Genomic DNA, 13736 nt, shown 5'->3' with positions numbered 1-13736 from the left:
TATAGGGAGTCTGGAGAAGAACTGCTGGTTTGGTCGACTTGGGTCCAGTCTCTATCACGGACAACAAATCAAACATGGCGGCTGATCTTTCTGGGTCGTCGTTCTTTCGCCATTTGCAGTGCAGAGATCTGCATCAGTATTTAGGAAGTTTACCCTCGGGGATACTGGATAGGTTATATAATCACCCATCAATCTGTTTAGCTGTTTTCAGGTAACATTCTCGTATCCTGGCGTCTTATTTTGTTGTTTGAAAAGGAAAGTCTCAAGTGCCCGTTGGTGCATCAGGTTTCATGCATGCAGGACCACACACAGTATGCGGATACCTCATTATAGAGAATTGGCGGTTATATCAATAACAAATATTAATGATAATGATGACTGAAATTAAGTCTCGAAATCTTTCATTATATATAAGCTTAACCTAAGATTATCTAATGTAAAAGATTTGGAGACTTTTAATATAATTTATTAAAAGTTATTGTAATGTTATTATAATTAGTATTTTTGTTGTTATCATTATAAGTGTTTAATTTCCTATAATAAGGTATCTTCTACTGTGTCCACATGGTCCTAGCGCATGTGTGCCCTACTGAGGAGGAGGGGTGCATTGGGTTCTATTAGAAACCGAAAAAACCGCACAAAAAAAATCACTCAAAACCGAAAAATGGAAATATATCTCAATCAAAACCGATAACCGAATAAAAAACCATCAAAACCAAAAATTTACACACCTCAATTTCCAAACCTCTCATCAATCTCACACATCGATGACACATGGAGCATACGGACTAAACTATATTGATTTCATCACAGTATTTGTGGACATTATGCGCATGAATCCAGCAATTCTTCTAATCTCTGTTTAAATTAGGAAAATTGACAAAAATCCTTCTTTGAGTTCTTTGAGGACTTTATCGCATAATTGCCGAAGAGAAACCGGAAACCAAATAGGAAAAACCGAAAACAACAACAGATACCAGATCCGAGAAACTGCTTGTATTTTAGCTGAAAACCAAAACCAAATGGTTAAAAAAGGAAAAACTGCAACAGACACCAAAACCAAAAAAACAAAGTTTTGAGGTGCAAAAACCGAAAAGCCAGCCTAAAAAATGGCCAAAACCAAAAATCCCAATGCCCCCCTCAAACAGGGATATCAATCCTAATAAGAGAACATAATTTTCGAAATACAATTAATAATGAAAATAAGCAAAAAATCTGACGTTTCAAAGTTGTTATGACTCATTTTCAAGGTTATAAAATGACAGTTGTGAAGTAATTTATGGTGGAAAAGTGTCAAATGATATAAAAGTGTTAAAAGAGTCAATAATTGACTGCGCAGAATATTACGTGAAAACTTTTGTGCAAATTGAGTCCCACTGTATGTTCAGTTTTCGTCCTCTTTGTCAACACAGTACCGGTAATTATGATATTTTCAAATGTGACCAGTGCAATGCTGAATCATATTGGATTAATACCACACGTCGTATTCAGAACTGATAAACCTTCAGAATGAAGGAAATGAAACAGTCATATCTGAGATTGAGAACTTGACTTGAAGTATAAAAAATCATGGAACCAAAGGCTAACATATACCAGACAGAGGAGATAATATTTAATTTTTGCACTGCCCCTGCATAAGTAAGGGAATTTGCATAATTTTTGCATTTGATGCAATGTAGCATCTTGGAAATTAATGCTCCCCTTTATCAGGGTTGCAAAAAGTAACATGACTTAGCAGAATAGTTAATTGTGTAGGGGTGTGCAATTTCAGTTGACTTTATAAAGTTTTGACACTACACCATATTGAAAAGAAAATTCTAAGCTTTCAACTCTGCTAGAGTCTTGTTCACAGCATGTGACCTGACCAGCCTTGCCCAGATCGCTGGAAGGTTGAATCTCCCCCCGTGGCTTATGTTAACATGAATTTTTGAAATTTGGATTAATTTCATAAAATTTTAATTCCCTATAATAAAGTATCTCACATATTCTGTGGACATCATCGATTTCCTTTCTGTGGGGCAGAAGAAGCTTACTTGGTAACTTTAGAAACTAAGCAACTCAAGTCCAATTACACATTACCAGTTTAGCATCCAAGACAGTGAAGTGCAGTGGAACCCCAGCATCAAATCTATTCTTACAAGTGCTTAAAGGGAACCCCTCCAATGTTTTTTAAAGATTATTTTAAGGCTTTTAGAACTGTCCACAACACGAGGGGAAGTGGGGAGAACTTAATGCTTCCCAAAGGGAGAACTGAGACTGCAAGGAAGTCTTTTTATTTCAATGGATCAAAACTTTTTAATGATGTTCCAAATGAAATGAAGGATCTTAACTCAGTCATGGTTTTTAAAACTCATATATTAGAATTCTATAGATCACAAGCTTTTTTTAAAAAAGCGTGTCTGGTCACCATGTTGAAAAAATTTTTAAAAGTAATTAAAATTACTTTTAAAGTTAGTGGCTGTATTTAGGATTTTTTTGGTTCTTTTCTTTTTTTTGCAGGGCCCTTATTGATATCAGCATTTTATGCTGAAGAGGTCACCCTGGCTGGTTAAATAACATTTATTGTTATTATTATTATTATTATTATTATTATTATTATTATTATTATTATTATTATTATTATTATTATTATTATTATTATAATATTCTTGATGAAATGTACTGGTCATGAGAACAAAGGAAATGATCATTGAAGAAAAATGCCTTGATGTTTTAAAGGGAACCTCTGCTCCGAAAACAAATCGACGGTAAATTGTTGGAAATAGTGTCTAAATTCTAAATTTTAGTTTAAGACTGAAGTAGAAATAACATTTCAGTGTGCTTAAAATTAAATATGATTTTTGCTTTGAAATTTCCCGGGGGCATCCGTCTTGGATTTCATGACGTCATTGCGTTGCCGCCATTGTTTTCTATTGTTTCACACAAAAGAACTTCTGTTTACTAAAACTAGCGGCAACACAATGACGTCATGAAATCCAAGATGGCTGTGCCTGGGAAATTTAAAAGCGAAAATAGGCAACAAACATATCTAAGTTTAAGCACACTTAAATGTTATTTGTACTTCTTCAACTAAAATTTAGAATTTAGACACTATTTCCAACAATTTACAGTCCATTTGTTTTCGGAGCAGAGGTTCCCTTTAAAGACATTCTTCCAACTAGATTTAAAAGAATGTATAGGGAACAGTAGTGAGAATATGCATGTTGATACTGAGGTTTAAATATGGGTTACCCAGTAGTGCATCTGCCATAAGGCTTTGGTCATGCGAACAGGGTGGCTAGACAAGCAAAGTATTTTTTTACACAAAAGTTTGGCTTAATTTCAGGTTGAATGAGGAGGAGGATCACATGATATCAGCTTTTTAATTTATTATTGTGCTCAAGGCAAATAAGAAACAGAATTCAACCTCCCCCCTCCCCTACCCCCACTCTCACTCCTATCTGCAGCCTAATTTGACATTGATTCCACAGTGACCGTCACTTTTTTTTTAATTTTAGGGAGTTACCAGAACTTGCCAAGCAGTTTGTGATGAGAACTCTGTTTGCTGATCAGCCAGTGCCAGAAACTTTGGTAGCTGCTTGGGTCAAGACTGATCACCAGAAGTAAGATAGCATAAATACTACTAATGCTAAAAAAAAGTACTAACTAAAGTCAAGATATTTTTCTTTTCTTGATTTTATTAAAGTTTTAGTAAGAACTATTATATGTACATGTATTAATAATATTTAAGAACAGTGATATCAAACCTAAAATTGTTGACCCATAGAGCATGACTGTAAAATCAATGGGTTTCAAGATAAATCACCTGACAAAGATTTTGGCCTAAAGACCTGCACAACACAAATAATATTTTTATTGATCACATCCAGCATCTTCACCTTTTTTGTTTTTTCTTCTCTTTAGAGTTTCCTTGATGATCAAATTATAGACTTTATCAAAAGCCAATCAATTATTATAGAAGTCCACATTCACAGTGATGTCAGGAGAGCTTTATTAAGTGCATACTCCTGGTCAGTTCTTGCTGCAGAAAGCACAGTCACAATAAAGAGCCAGCTGTGGTGGGCATTTCCTTTTCATATGCAATTTTACTGCATTTTGCTTAAAAAATACTTAATCTATGGGTGTCCAATTAATAATAAAAGGCATCTGTCTAACATATCCAGATTACAGTGAACATGAAGGAGTTCACAAGAAAAGAAAGATAAAAATCCAGGCAACACAAATGGAACATTTTTTTTCCTGCTGAAAAGTCCAAACAAAAAAATGTCGAAACTGGGTATTGAAAACAGAACAAAAACAACAGTTACTGCAGTAGTCGATCTTATATCAGATGTGATGGTTAATAACTACTCCAAGCCCTTTGATCTTCTCCAGACTTGTTTGTGAAGTATTTACCTTGATGACCTTTGAAACAAATTATTAGCACCATACCGGTACCTGTTATAATGTGTACTGTTATTGTTGTTTGCCTTTAACAGACATTTTATAGGATCTGTGAATAGACTCAAGTCTCTCAGAATATGGAGGGAAGCAAGTGGTGGAGTGCCAAACAGACTTGAAATGAATGCAATCTTCCGCAGTAATCTCAAGATAGCTCTTTGTGGAGGGTAGGTATCTTTATGAGTCTGGGCAAACCAAGAAACCTTCTTTGGGAGGTGTGGTCGAGTGGTTACTGTACAACAAGCTGCGTGCTTAGAAAATTACATATTAAAATAAATATTGCAATTCATTATATAATTATATATCATTTTATAATTGTTTATTATTCTCCTACTTTAGGGGAAATCCATGGATAGGATCTGGTGATCAGCCAGAGAAAGACAAGCACGCCCGAGACATTCCGTTCCTTGACAAGTACAGTATGGAAAGATGGGAGGTATGTGTATTGTAATGCCTTGCCAGGGAACACTTTTGTGAGCAGTGCTACTAATGTCTGCAGTAAACAAGTAGCAAACCAACAAAAAACATCCATTGAATGGAAGGTTCAAGTTGAAACTTACACTGTCTTCAGTGGAAGCCGGAAAACCCAGATTTCTATGTGGCGTTAGCGTCAAGGTTTGAGAGGTGGCACTGTGATAATGGCTGAGGTCACACTAGAGGCTTTACAATGGTAAAAATTGCTTTACCAAGGTAAATTGCGCAACCACCCAGTTACCGTAGTAAAGCTGTCAAAGTCATAAAAAATAGATTTGACGCTTTCCATGTACACTTTTTCGCATAATCAGTAAACTTATACGTGACGAGTACACTAAATGTTGACATGTCGCGTGAGTTCATATCGGCGGTAAGTTACTGAACTGTGACTTAGCGCGTAATAAAATTATGGATCAACAAGAGAGTTGCATTTTCAATTGTTCCCATTTTGCTTTTAATTCTGCTGCTTAGACGAGCACGTAGAATTCACTTCCTTCTTACATACAACTATTTAGATCTTGGGACCAAAGAAAGTGCAGCGGTTTCGTTAATTAACCGAAGACGGCAAAGACACAGACAAAGAAGAGCGCGCAGGCAAGCCTGGGTTTACCCTCGACCACAGGGATGGTTTGAGGAAATGTAATATAACCGGCTCCTTCGAGCCCTTTGGAAAGACCATTTCAGGTTAACAATGGAAACATTCAACTTCATTTGCCAGCACGTTGAAAGGGACTCAAACACACGCGCGAATGAGCGGGAATATAATTTTCATGTTTATAAAATATGAATCCACAAATGTATTGTAATTACTGCGTTTGTCCAAAAAGATGACAAACTGTCAACGAAATAAGCATGGTTTAGATAGACAAGAGATGTACCCACCTATTTTTTTTGGTAACTAGATTCTTATCTGGGGTCAAGTCAACTCTGTTCTTGCCGCTGTTGTCAGGGCAACTTACCAGAGTTAGGTTTACCATGGTAAACTGAAAATTGGGGGTCACACTTGCGGTGCCGTTAACCATGGTAAACTTGAGTTTACCATGGTTAACTTTCTCCAGTGTGACCTCAACCAATAGCTAGTCATCTTGCTAAGTTAGTTCTAATTTAAAGGACATCATCACTGTTACTAACAACATACACCTTCTGGACTCTAATATGATTTTTATAGTAGTTGAAGTGAAGATACACATCTGCATATAGCTGGTACTACACACAGCCCTTCATACAAGTATCTTCCAATAAGAATATTGCAATTTTTAATGTTTACTTTCAATTGACCCACAGGCTGTTCTTCATTTCATGACTGGTTGTACTGCAACAGAGGAAAGTGCAGCAGTTAGTCAGGATGTTGTCAAGGTGTTGGTTTTATCAGGACTCATGAAATGGTATTGATTGATTGATTGATTGATTGATTGATTGATTGATTGATTGATTGATTGGTTGATTGGTTGATTGGTTAGCCGACTGACTGACCGATAGGCTGTCTGGTTGACTGACAGACTGATTGATTGATTGATTGATTGATTGATTGATTGACTGACTGACTGACTGACTGACTGACTGACTGACTGACTGACTGACTGACTGACTGACTGACTGACTGACTGACTGATTGATTGATTGATTGATTGATTGATTGATTGATTGATTGATTGATTGATTGATTGATTGATTGATTGATTGATTAATAACCTTCAGACAGTCATTAAATTATTTTGGTGATTGTAAATTGGCTATAAGGTCTTGTTATTTTCTTGTTCAGTGAAACACCTGGCAGCAGACCAGTCATAAGTCCTGCAGGATTTCAGTTTCTTCTGATGGATACAGCCTCACAAGTGTGGTACTTTATGCTGCAATACCTTGAGACAGTTGAGGTAAAATTCTTGCCATAATTCCAGTAATAAAACAAATATTTAAATGAATAAGTTTGGAAACTCGATTTTTAAAAATAGACTTCTTATGGCCCCAGCAGGATCCGAACCCAAGACCATTGGCACAAGAACGCTGCACTTTATCACTACGCCACACAGATCTGACTTACTTTGACCCAATCAATTTTACTATTAAATCATTGTAGTGTGGTGTTAAACCATCCAGTGCCCAGGACACCTGAAAGCACATCGATTTTAACACCCAAACAACTTAACCTTAACCCTAACACCATTCAAAAAACACACTTACAAGCTCAGAACACCCTCAGACCCTCATCTATCATATTCTGTCCATTTCACTTGAAATCCCTGCTCTTTACTCACCAAAATTTGAATTCTATACATCAATTTCTTGTTTGTGTGATCAGAAAGTGAGCCTGGGCTGACAGCTTTTTACCTTGGTATTTAGTAGAATTATTTGCTGAACTCAGTCGCTTAGTTAGTCAAGAAAGAATGGTGGTATCTTCATTGGCTGGTCCATGACAAGTCTATGTTGTTGAAGAAATATTATGAACATTTACTGGCAGAGATTACAAGGTAGTCATAACTTATTTTCACTGCCAGTAATAATTAATTTGCCCTGCAAGTCATCACCAGCTCTTGAAAATTTAACTATCAACAATGTCTTCTCTCTTTCATTCTTTCTGTCTTTCATTCCTTGTTTAGGCTCGAGGCATGGATCTTGTGGAATGTCTTTCATTTCTGTTCCAGATTAGCTTTGCAACTCTTGGAAAGGTACTTTCACCAAACATATCTTGTCTTTGGCAAAATGTACTTGTACAGCAATACACCCATTGCCTTCACTACTTCCCAAAGCTTACCATCATCATTAGTACCTGATTTGTAATCCTTTTCTATGTAGTTGGCTGAGAGTTATTTATTTATTCTTTTTTTTTTTGAAGGATTATTCTACAGAAGGAATGAGTGAATCTCAGTTTAAATTTCTTCAGCACCTGAGGGAGTTTGGCCTTGTGTTTCAAAGAAAGGTAACTCAATAACTCAGCTTCCATTTTCTATTGATCTGATTTTTTTTTTTTTTTTTTTTTTTTTGCCTGACTGTATGGCTCATTATGTATCATTATTTTAACCTACGTGTGTATGTGTAGCCTGTGAAGAGGCTCCCAAGTGAAGTTAAGGGCAAAAACAAAAATGGAGCCCGGCTCGCTGATTTTTCTTTTCTCCCTATACCCCACTTGGGAGCCTCTTCACAGGCTAATTCATTTAAGTCTGATTATTTTAAACAGTAGATAGCAGTTATTCAAATCGGTGTCTTTTGAAGTTACATTATTATTATGATTGCCGCATTCAATTATTGTCTTGCAGCGTAAATCAAGAAGGTATTATCCCACCAGGCTAGCAATCAATCTTGCATCGTCAGGAATTGGTAAGAATCTGATGTAGGATTAACTTAAACGCATTACTTTGAAAACGAATCAGGCAAACAGTTATTGAGGCACAAGGCTGTGGTTTACCAAGACTGAGTATGTTCCACTTGTATGAAAAAACAGGTTGTTCCTATTGAAAACCAAATAAAACAGTTCATTTCAGGAGAGAGCCAGGTACTAGAGTTCATGCTGTTGAATGCAACAAGACCGATAAGTTCATAATGTAATTTTATGATCTTTTGCAGGAACCACTGCTATCACTAATACAGATCAGAAGGGGTTCATAGTTGTGGAAACGAATTATCGCCTTTATGCTTATACAGGTATGTGTAGACAGGAAGCTGATTTCACCCAGCTGCAGTATATTTTGTTAAGGTCTTTCAACTGAAACTTACATTAATTTCTTTATAATACATGTAGGGTTTTATAACTTCACCCAGGAATACAATGCATGATATTTGCGTTTCTTTCCCATAGACTCATCTCTACAAGTTGCCGTCGTAGGATTGTTTTCTGAAATACTCTGCAGGTATGTTATTTAAAGACACTTACTACATTAAATTCTGGCGAAACACTGAAAATTAGTTTGAGCCACTGTGGACGTTTCTTTTCCCCTCACCTCTTTGACCATTGCCAGGAGAAAGAAAGAAAAAGAAAGAGAGAAACTGAGAAGCTGATGTATCAGCTGTTTAGACAGTTACAGAACTTATAATAACTTACTTTTTCTGCTCTGTTGTAGGTTTCCTAACCTGTGCGTGGCTGTGCTGACAAGGGATAGCGTTCAGCAGGTAGTATTTTGTATCCAAAACGTTTGAGAGGCCCAGTTAGTGTGCATTACATTTACGTGTTGTAAAACACGCGCGCACGCACGAAAATCACCTCCCGCGAGTTGCGTTTACCCTTGGGAGGCAATTTTCGCGCGTTCCCGCGTGTCGCTCGCTCTACTCATAAACTAATTTGTTCTCCTGGTAACCTTGTGATATTAAACCTTTTCATTGTATTTTCTGTAGGCGTTAACAAGTGGAATATCTGCCGAACAGGTTAGTTGAATGATCCCCTGTTTTGAAAACAGAGGATTCTTGGACCCTTCTTTTCAAAAACATAAGGGTCATACTAATATTTTCATTTCCCCTTCAGTCACTTACTCTGTATATATAATAGTTTTCATTGGCTATTTTACTCTTCATCGTCCATATTTTTTCCAGATATAAATCGTGTTAGCATATCGTTTGATATCACGTCATGATTATGATCAAAGGCTATCATGGCTGGATCAATTTTTGTCTGCACATAAAGTGACCGCTCATAAGCATTAAGATTGGTATGTTGCCGGTGTGTACAGCGAAAGGTTGTGTGTTAATGCTGATTAATACCAACCTCGTTCCCAGGGTCCCCTCTCTTCCTCCCACGAGGAAGGAAGAGAGAGCAACCTGGGAACGAGGTTGGATTAAAACTCAAGTAAGGGAACTTTTACAGTAGATGTATGGGATTTGGCCGAATTTGAGTCTCCGTAACTCAGCTTGGAATCGACGAGAGTTTTAAAAACTAAATCAGTTACATCACTGATGTGATCCAAAGTTATGCCGTTATAGACGTTACTAAGTTATTTAAAAACTCTCATCAAAAACCTTTCCGACTGTAATTTCCGAACAATCTGTAGTTTGGATGAGAACGGTTTTTGTATGAAGTTTTTAAAATGTTACAAACTCACAAAATGACTAGCTTCCAGTTGGCTTGATAGGCCAGTTGGTAGAGCAATGCACCGGTATGGCATTGGGAGCGTTTGAATCCTGCTCAAGCATGATTTTTTTGTTTGCGTTTGCGTTTGTGTTTGTTTCTGTTTTTGTTGTTGTTGGTATCGGTGTTTTAAGGCTTTCTTTTCGCAGTTGTTTAAGTTTCGTACACGATAACTGCGATAACCTTTTTGCCGTGTTTACCCCAGAACGGAAACGACGTCGGAAATGATGAAAAGGCTGGCGGTCTGTTGTTTGCCGGCACGTTTGCGTAGCTACTTATAACGTAAGCTGCAGGCATCGACGGTGTGCATGTAAATGCCAGTAGTATTTCAAAGCTGTTGTTTAGGAATGCTTTATATTAAACACAGCTGCATTTAACATCTTACAGATTCTTCACTTTTTGAGGACCAGAGCTCATCCAGAGATGCTGAAGAAGGTAACAGGCAGTTGTTATAGTTAAGCCAAATAAATACTTTGAAGAAGAATACTAATCTAGCGTGCGTTTCTTAAAGCGCCTGAAAAAACCGTTGAACAGGCACAATTTTCGTTACTAAAAATTAAGTTTTCAATAATATTGACAAATGAAACTTAGGAAAAAAAACACGACGGGTAAGTTTGTACGAAAGAATACAACCAATCGACGGAAAACGGGTTTGAAAAATACTTTTTGGGCCCGAAAATTCTTCGCGAGTTTTGAGAAAAGGGCCCCTGATGCATTCTTTATCTCCCCAGACTCCCATCATACCACCGACAATAAGCGACCAGATCCGACTGTGGGAACTGGAGAGAAGCAGAATGAAGTTTACTGAAGGTATGACAGCTGTGCATCCATTTAACCCAAAAAGAATAAATAAAAAGGCTTTTTATGGACTCTGCACAAGAGGTTGTTCATATTTGGTAGATTGGTTCAGTTTGCACATCATGTAAAGTAGCAAGTCAAAAGACAGGTCAGGTTTATTGTAAGTCGGCTGCTGGGAATTGCGTAGATTAAGTCTGCTGGGAAAAATTACTGTATTAAAAAGCTTAATTGTCTCTCAACTCACGTATATTTTGTCACCTTTGCCAACAAACCAGTGTGCTATTGGTGAAGTCAACACCCTATTCTTTAAGTTTTTGTGGGATGGCAAAGGCGACAAGATTAGGCGTGATATAATGATAAGTGATTATGAAGATGGAGGTTTAAAGATGATTGATGTAAGGCTCTTTACTCAAGCTTTGAAACTTAGTTGGGTGAAAAAATACCTTGACAAAGGAAATGAGGCAAAATGGAAGCTTTTCTTCAATGTACAATTAAGAGACTTAGGCGGAGACATTATTTTCAAAGGTAATCTCCACAAGAAGGATATATTAACTTACTTTAAGGTATCGGATGTTTTCTTGCAAGAAATTTTGCAAATTTGGTCAAATGTTATCTACGAAGATAACATTTGCTCAAAGAAACAGTTACTGTCACAGAGCCTCTGGCTAAATTCTCTTATTCGTGTTAATAATAAACCAATACACTATTTATTATGGTCTTCTCAAGGAATACAGAATATCGGTCATTTGATGGAAAATGAGACCAGATTTTTATCTTTCTCTGAATTCAAAGAACGTTTTCACATCAAGATAAATTTTCTGTCTTTCTATGGAGTGATATCAGCTGTAAAACATCTGGTTATAACCTTTAAAAATAACGCCTCTCAGGAAAGCATCAACTACGAAAGTTTTCTTGATAAGTTTCTAAAGGCCAAAAATACAAATAAGATAGTACACAGAAAACTTATAGAAAAGAAACGAAAGCAGCCTGTGAATAGCCTAACGAAATGGTCGGAAGACTGCATGATAGAAAAAAATGAACCTATTGACTGGAAGACTGCTTACGGGCTGCCCTTTAAATGTACGAAAATCTCAAAACTTCGCGTTTTCCAATTTAAACTGCTACACAGGAGACTTGCCACTAATGATTTCTTAAAAAAAATAAAGCTAAGGGATAACGCTCTTTGCAATTTCTGCCAAATTGAAGAGGAAACTCTCATCCTTCTTTTCTGGAACTGTACGGTAACGTCCGGTTTCTGGCATAATTTTAGGCAATGGCTGCTCAGAAACGAATCTTCTGTGCGTTCTCTTGAGCTAACCCCTTCCTTGGTCATAGGCTTAAAGACCCACCCACTATTTTGCAAAAAGTTTTACTTTTTATTCTTAGTCGCAAGACTCTATATCTGGACTTGTAGAATACAAATGACTCATCCTACAATTGACACGTTCCCCCTTTTCCTCTCACATTACAATCTTTAAAAGGTACTTGCTTCTTGTTTTTTTCTTTCTTGCCTTTTGCAGAGTATGTGCCACGTGGGCAAAACGGTAGCTGGTGTGGATGCATGTTTAATTAGTATAATTGTTTAATATCACGTATCTGTTACGAGAAAAAAATGTAAACATTACGCATTTACTTGACGTGATTGTTGTAACTGTAGTGTGACAGTAATAGTGTTACAACTGTACTGTAATGCAATTACAAATTAATTAATCTCAACAGTGTCGGGAATCTTGTCAGTATTGTAATGTAGTAATGTAGGTATTGTAAGTATTGTTTAGTGTAAGCATTGTAAGTATTGTAAGTAGTTAAATAGTGTTGCAAAATAATAAAAAAATAAAATAAAATAAAATAAAAAAAAAATTAAAAAAAAATAAAAAATAAAAAAGTCGGCGAAAGCTGTGATTAATCCTGAATCTCTGTCAGATCGACGGTAACTTCAAGCTTTTTAATCTGAACCGAGTAGAGTAGTGTATAAAAAAGCACCCCTTGTACATCTATGTCAGTTTAACAACTACAATATGATTTTATTTCGCAGGTGTGCTGTACAACCAGTTCCTTTCGCAATCTGATTTTGAAACACTAAGGAAGTATGCTGAGGTAATGCTCCTTCCTCTTGTTATTCAACTACACGAACAGGCAACCCAGCACTCAGAAAGGTCCACTTCCGGTACTCTCCAGTATTGTGGAAATTCACATTTCTCTGTTCCTTTCCGTAGGATCTTGGTGTTCTGATGTGGGCCAACTCCTCAAAGAGAGTCATTGTTGTCAGTCGCTCCGGTCATGACGATGTGAAACGTTTTTGGAAAAGACAGAAACAAAACACGTGACAGTACACACTGATCTGACTTATGTCAGCCAGTCAGGTTCTTAAAGCCACGTGATTACCACGTGAGGCTCCCGTGCACAGAAGGGAATTATTGTGAAGTCAAAAATGAGCAACAGAGGACAAATCGAGTGGAATGTTACGTTGGTTTGGTTCTTGAATCTCACGGAAACTTCACTAGACGATTGTCAAGAACTATGAACTCAACATTGTAAAAAAGAAGACACTTGACGAAACAACACAGAGATGATCCGATCAAATTTTATATTTATTTTATATTTTATTGTCGAAATATCGAAAGTGTATATAAATATGCCTTAGACTGTAGCGAAAAGAAACAATGGCCACATCAAGCTAAGCTATTCAAAAATAATTACGCGAGGCCTAATTATATAGTACTGTAAGTTAAAGAATTGACAAAATACAATAAAAAAGTTTTTCTTTTCAAGAGTGCCGTGTTTACAAATAAAACAATTATCAGTAAGGCTCTCCGCTTTTTAAATTGTAGGAAGTAGGGTATAAAATCTCCCAGCGATGACGCTGGACATAATGTTCGACGTTGATGTAGAACGCAGTCCTGTTTCGTGGGGATCCTGTGTAATCAAGTGGAACGGACGACAATCCCGTTCCCAGAGCCCACGTGTCTTT

At 36.9% G+C, this 13736-nt stretch overlaps 1 protein-coding gene across 2 annotated transcripts; it reads left to right on the top strand.

The window, feature by feature from the left end:
• The first annotated feature begins 46 nt into the window (after positions 1-46).
• Positions 47-13532, top strand: LOC146479072 (general transcription factor IIH subunit 4-like). 2 transcript variants are annotated; one of them, XM_085111358.1, is made up of 17 exons: positions 48-211; positions 3498-3602; positions 4479-4607; positions 4780-4876; positions 6199-6299; positions 6677-6788; positions 7512-7580; positions 7748-7831; positions 8169-8229; positions 8476-8553; positions 8708-8759; positions 8970-9018; positions 9241-9270; positions 10355-10402; positions 10699-10777; positions 12801-12862; positions 12982-13532. In XM_085111358.1, the coding sequence occupies exons 1-17, from the start codon at positions 75-77 to the stop codon at positions 13090-13092; spliced, it is 1404 nt and encodes a 467-aa protein (XP_084967484.1). In that variant the 5' UTR covers positions 48-74; the 3' UTR covers positions 13093-13532. The 2 variants fall into 2 exon arrangements, with proteins under 2 accessions (XP_084967485.1, XP_084967484.1); XM_085111359.1 differs by lacking the exon at positions 9241-9270 and having other exon boundaries at positions 47-211; positions 8970-9028; positions 10335-10402.
• The last annotated feature ends 204 nt before the right edge of the window (positions 13533-13736 follow it).

Source organism: Pavona decussata, unplaced genomic scaffold (assembly GCF_977016875.1).
Source record: "Pavona decussata unplaced genomic scaffold, jaPavDecu1.1 SCAFFOLD_61, whole genome shotgun sequence".
Lineage (NCBI taxonomy): Eukaryota > Metazoa > Cnidaria > Anthozoa > Scleractinia > Agariciidae > Pavona > Pavona decussata.
This window is presented reverse-complemented; position numbering and strand designations above follow the sequence as displayed.

Excerpts from the sequence above, each read along its gene's own strand:
- LOC146479072 (XM_085111359.1), top strand. The coding sequence starts at position 75 with ATGGCGGCTGATCTTTCTGGGTCGTCGTTCTTTCGCCATTTGCAGTGC. Across the intron at positions 4,877-6,198 it reads ACAGTATGGAAAGATGGGAG|GCTGTTCTTCATTTCATGAC; the intron begins GTATGTGTATTG and ends ATTGACCCACAG. Across the intron at positions 9,029-10,334 it reads CGTTCAGCAGGTAGTATTTT|CTGCATTTAACATCTTACAG; the intron begins GTATCCAAAACG and ends TATTAAACACAG.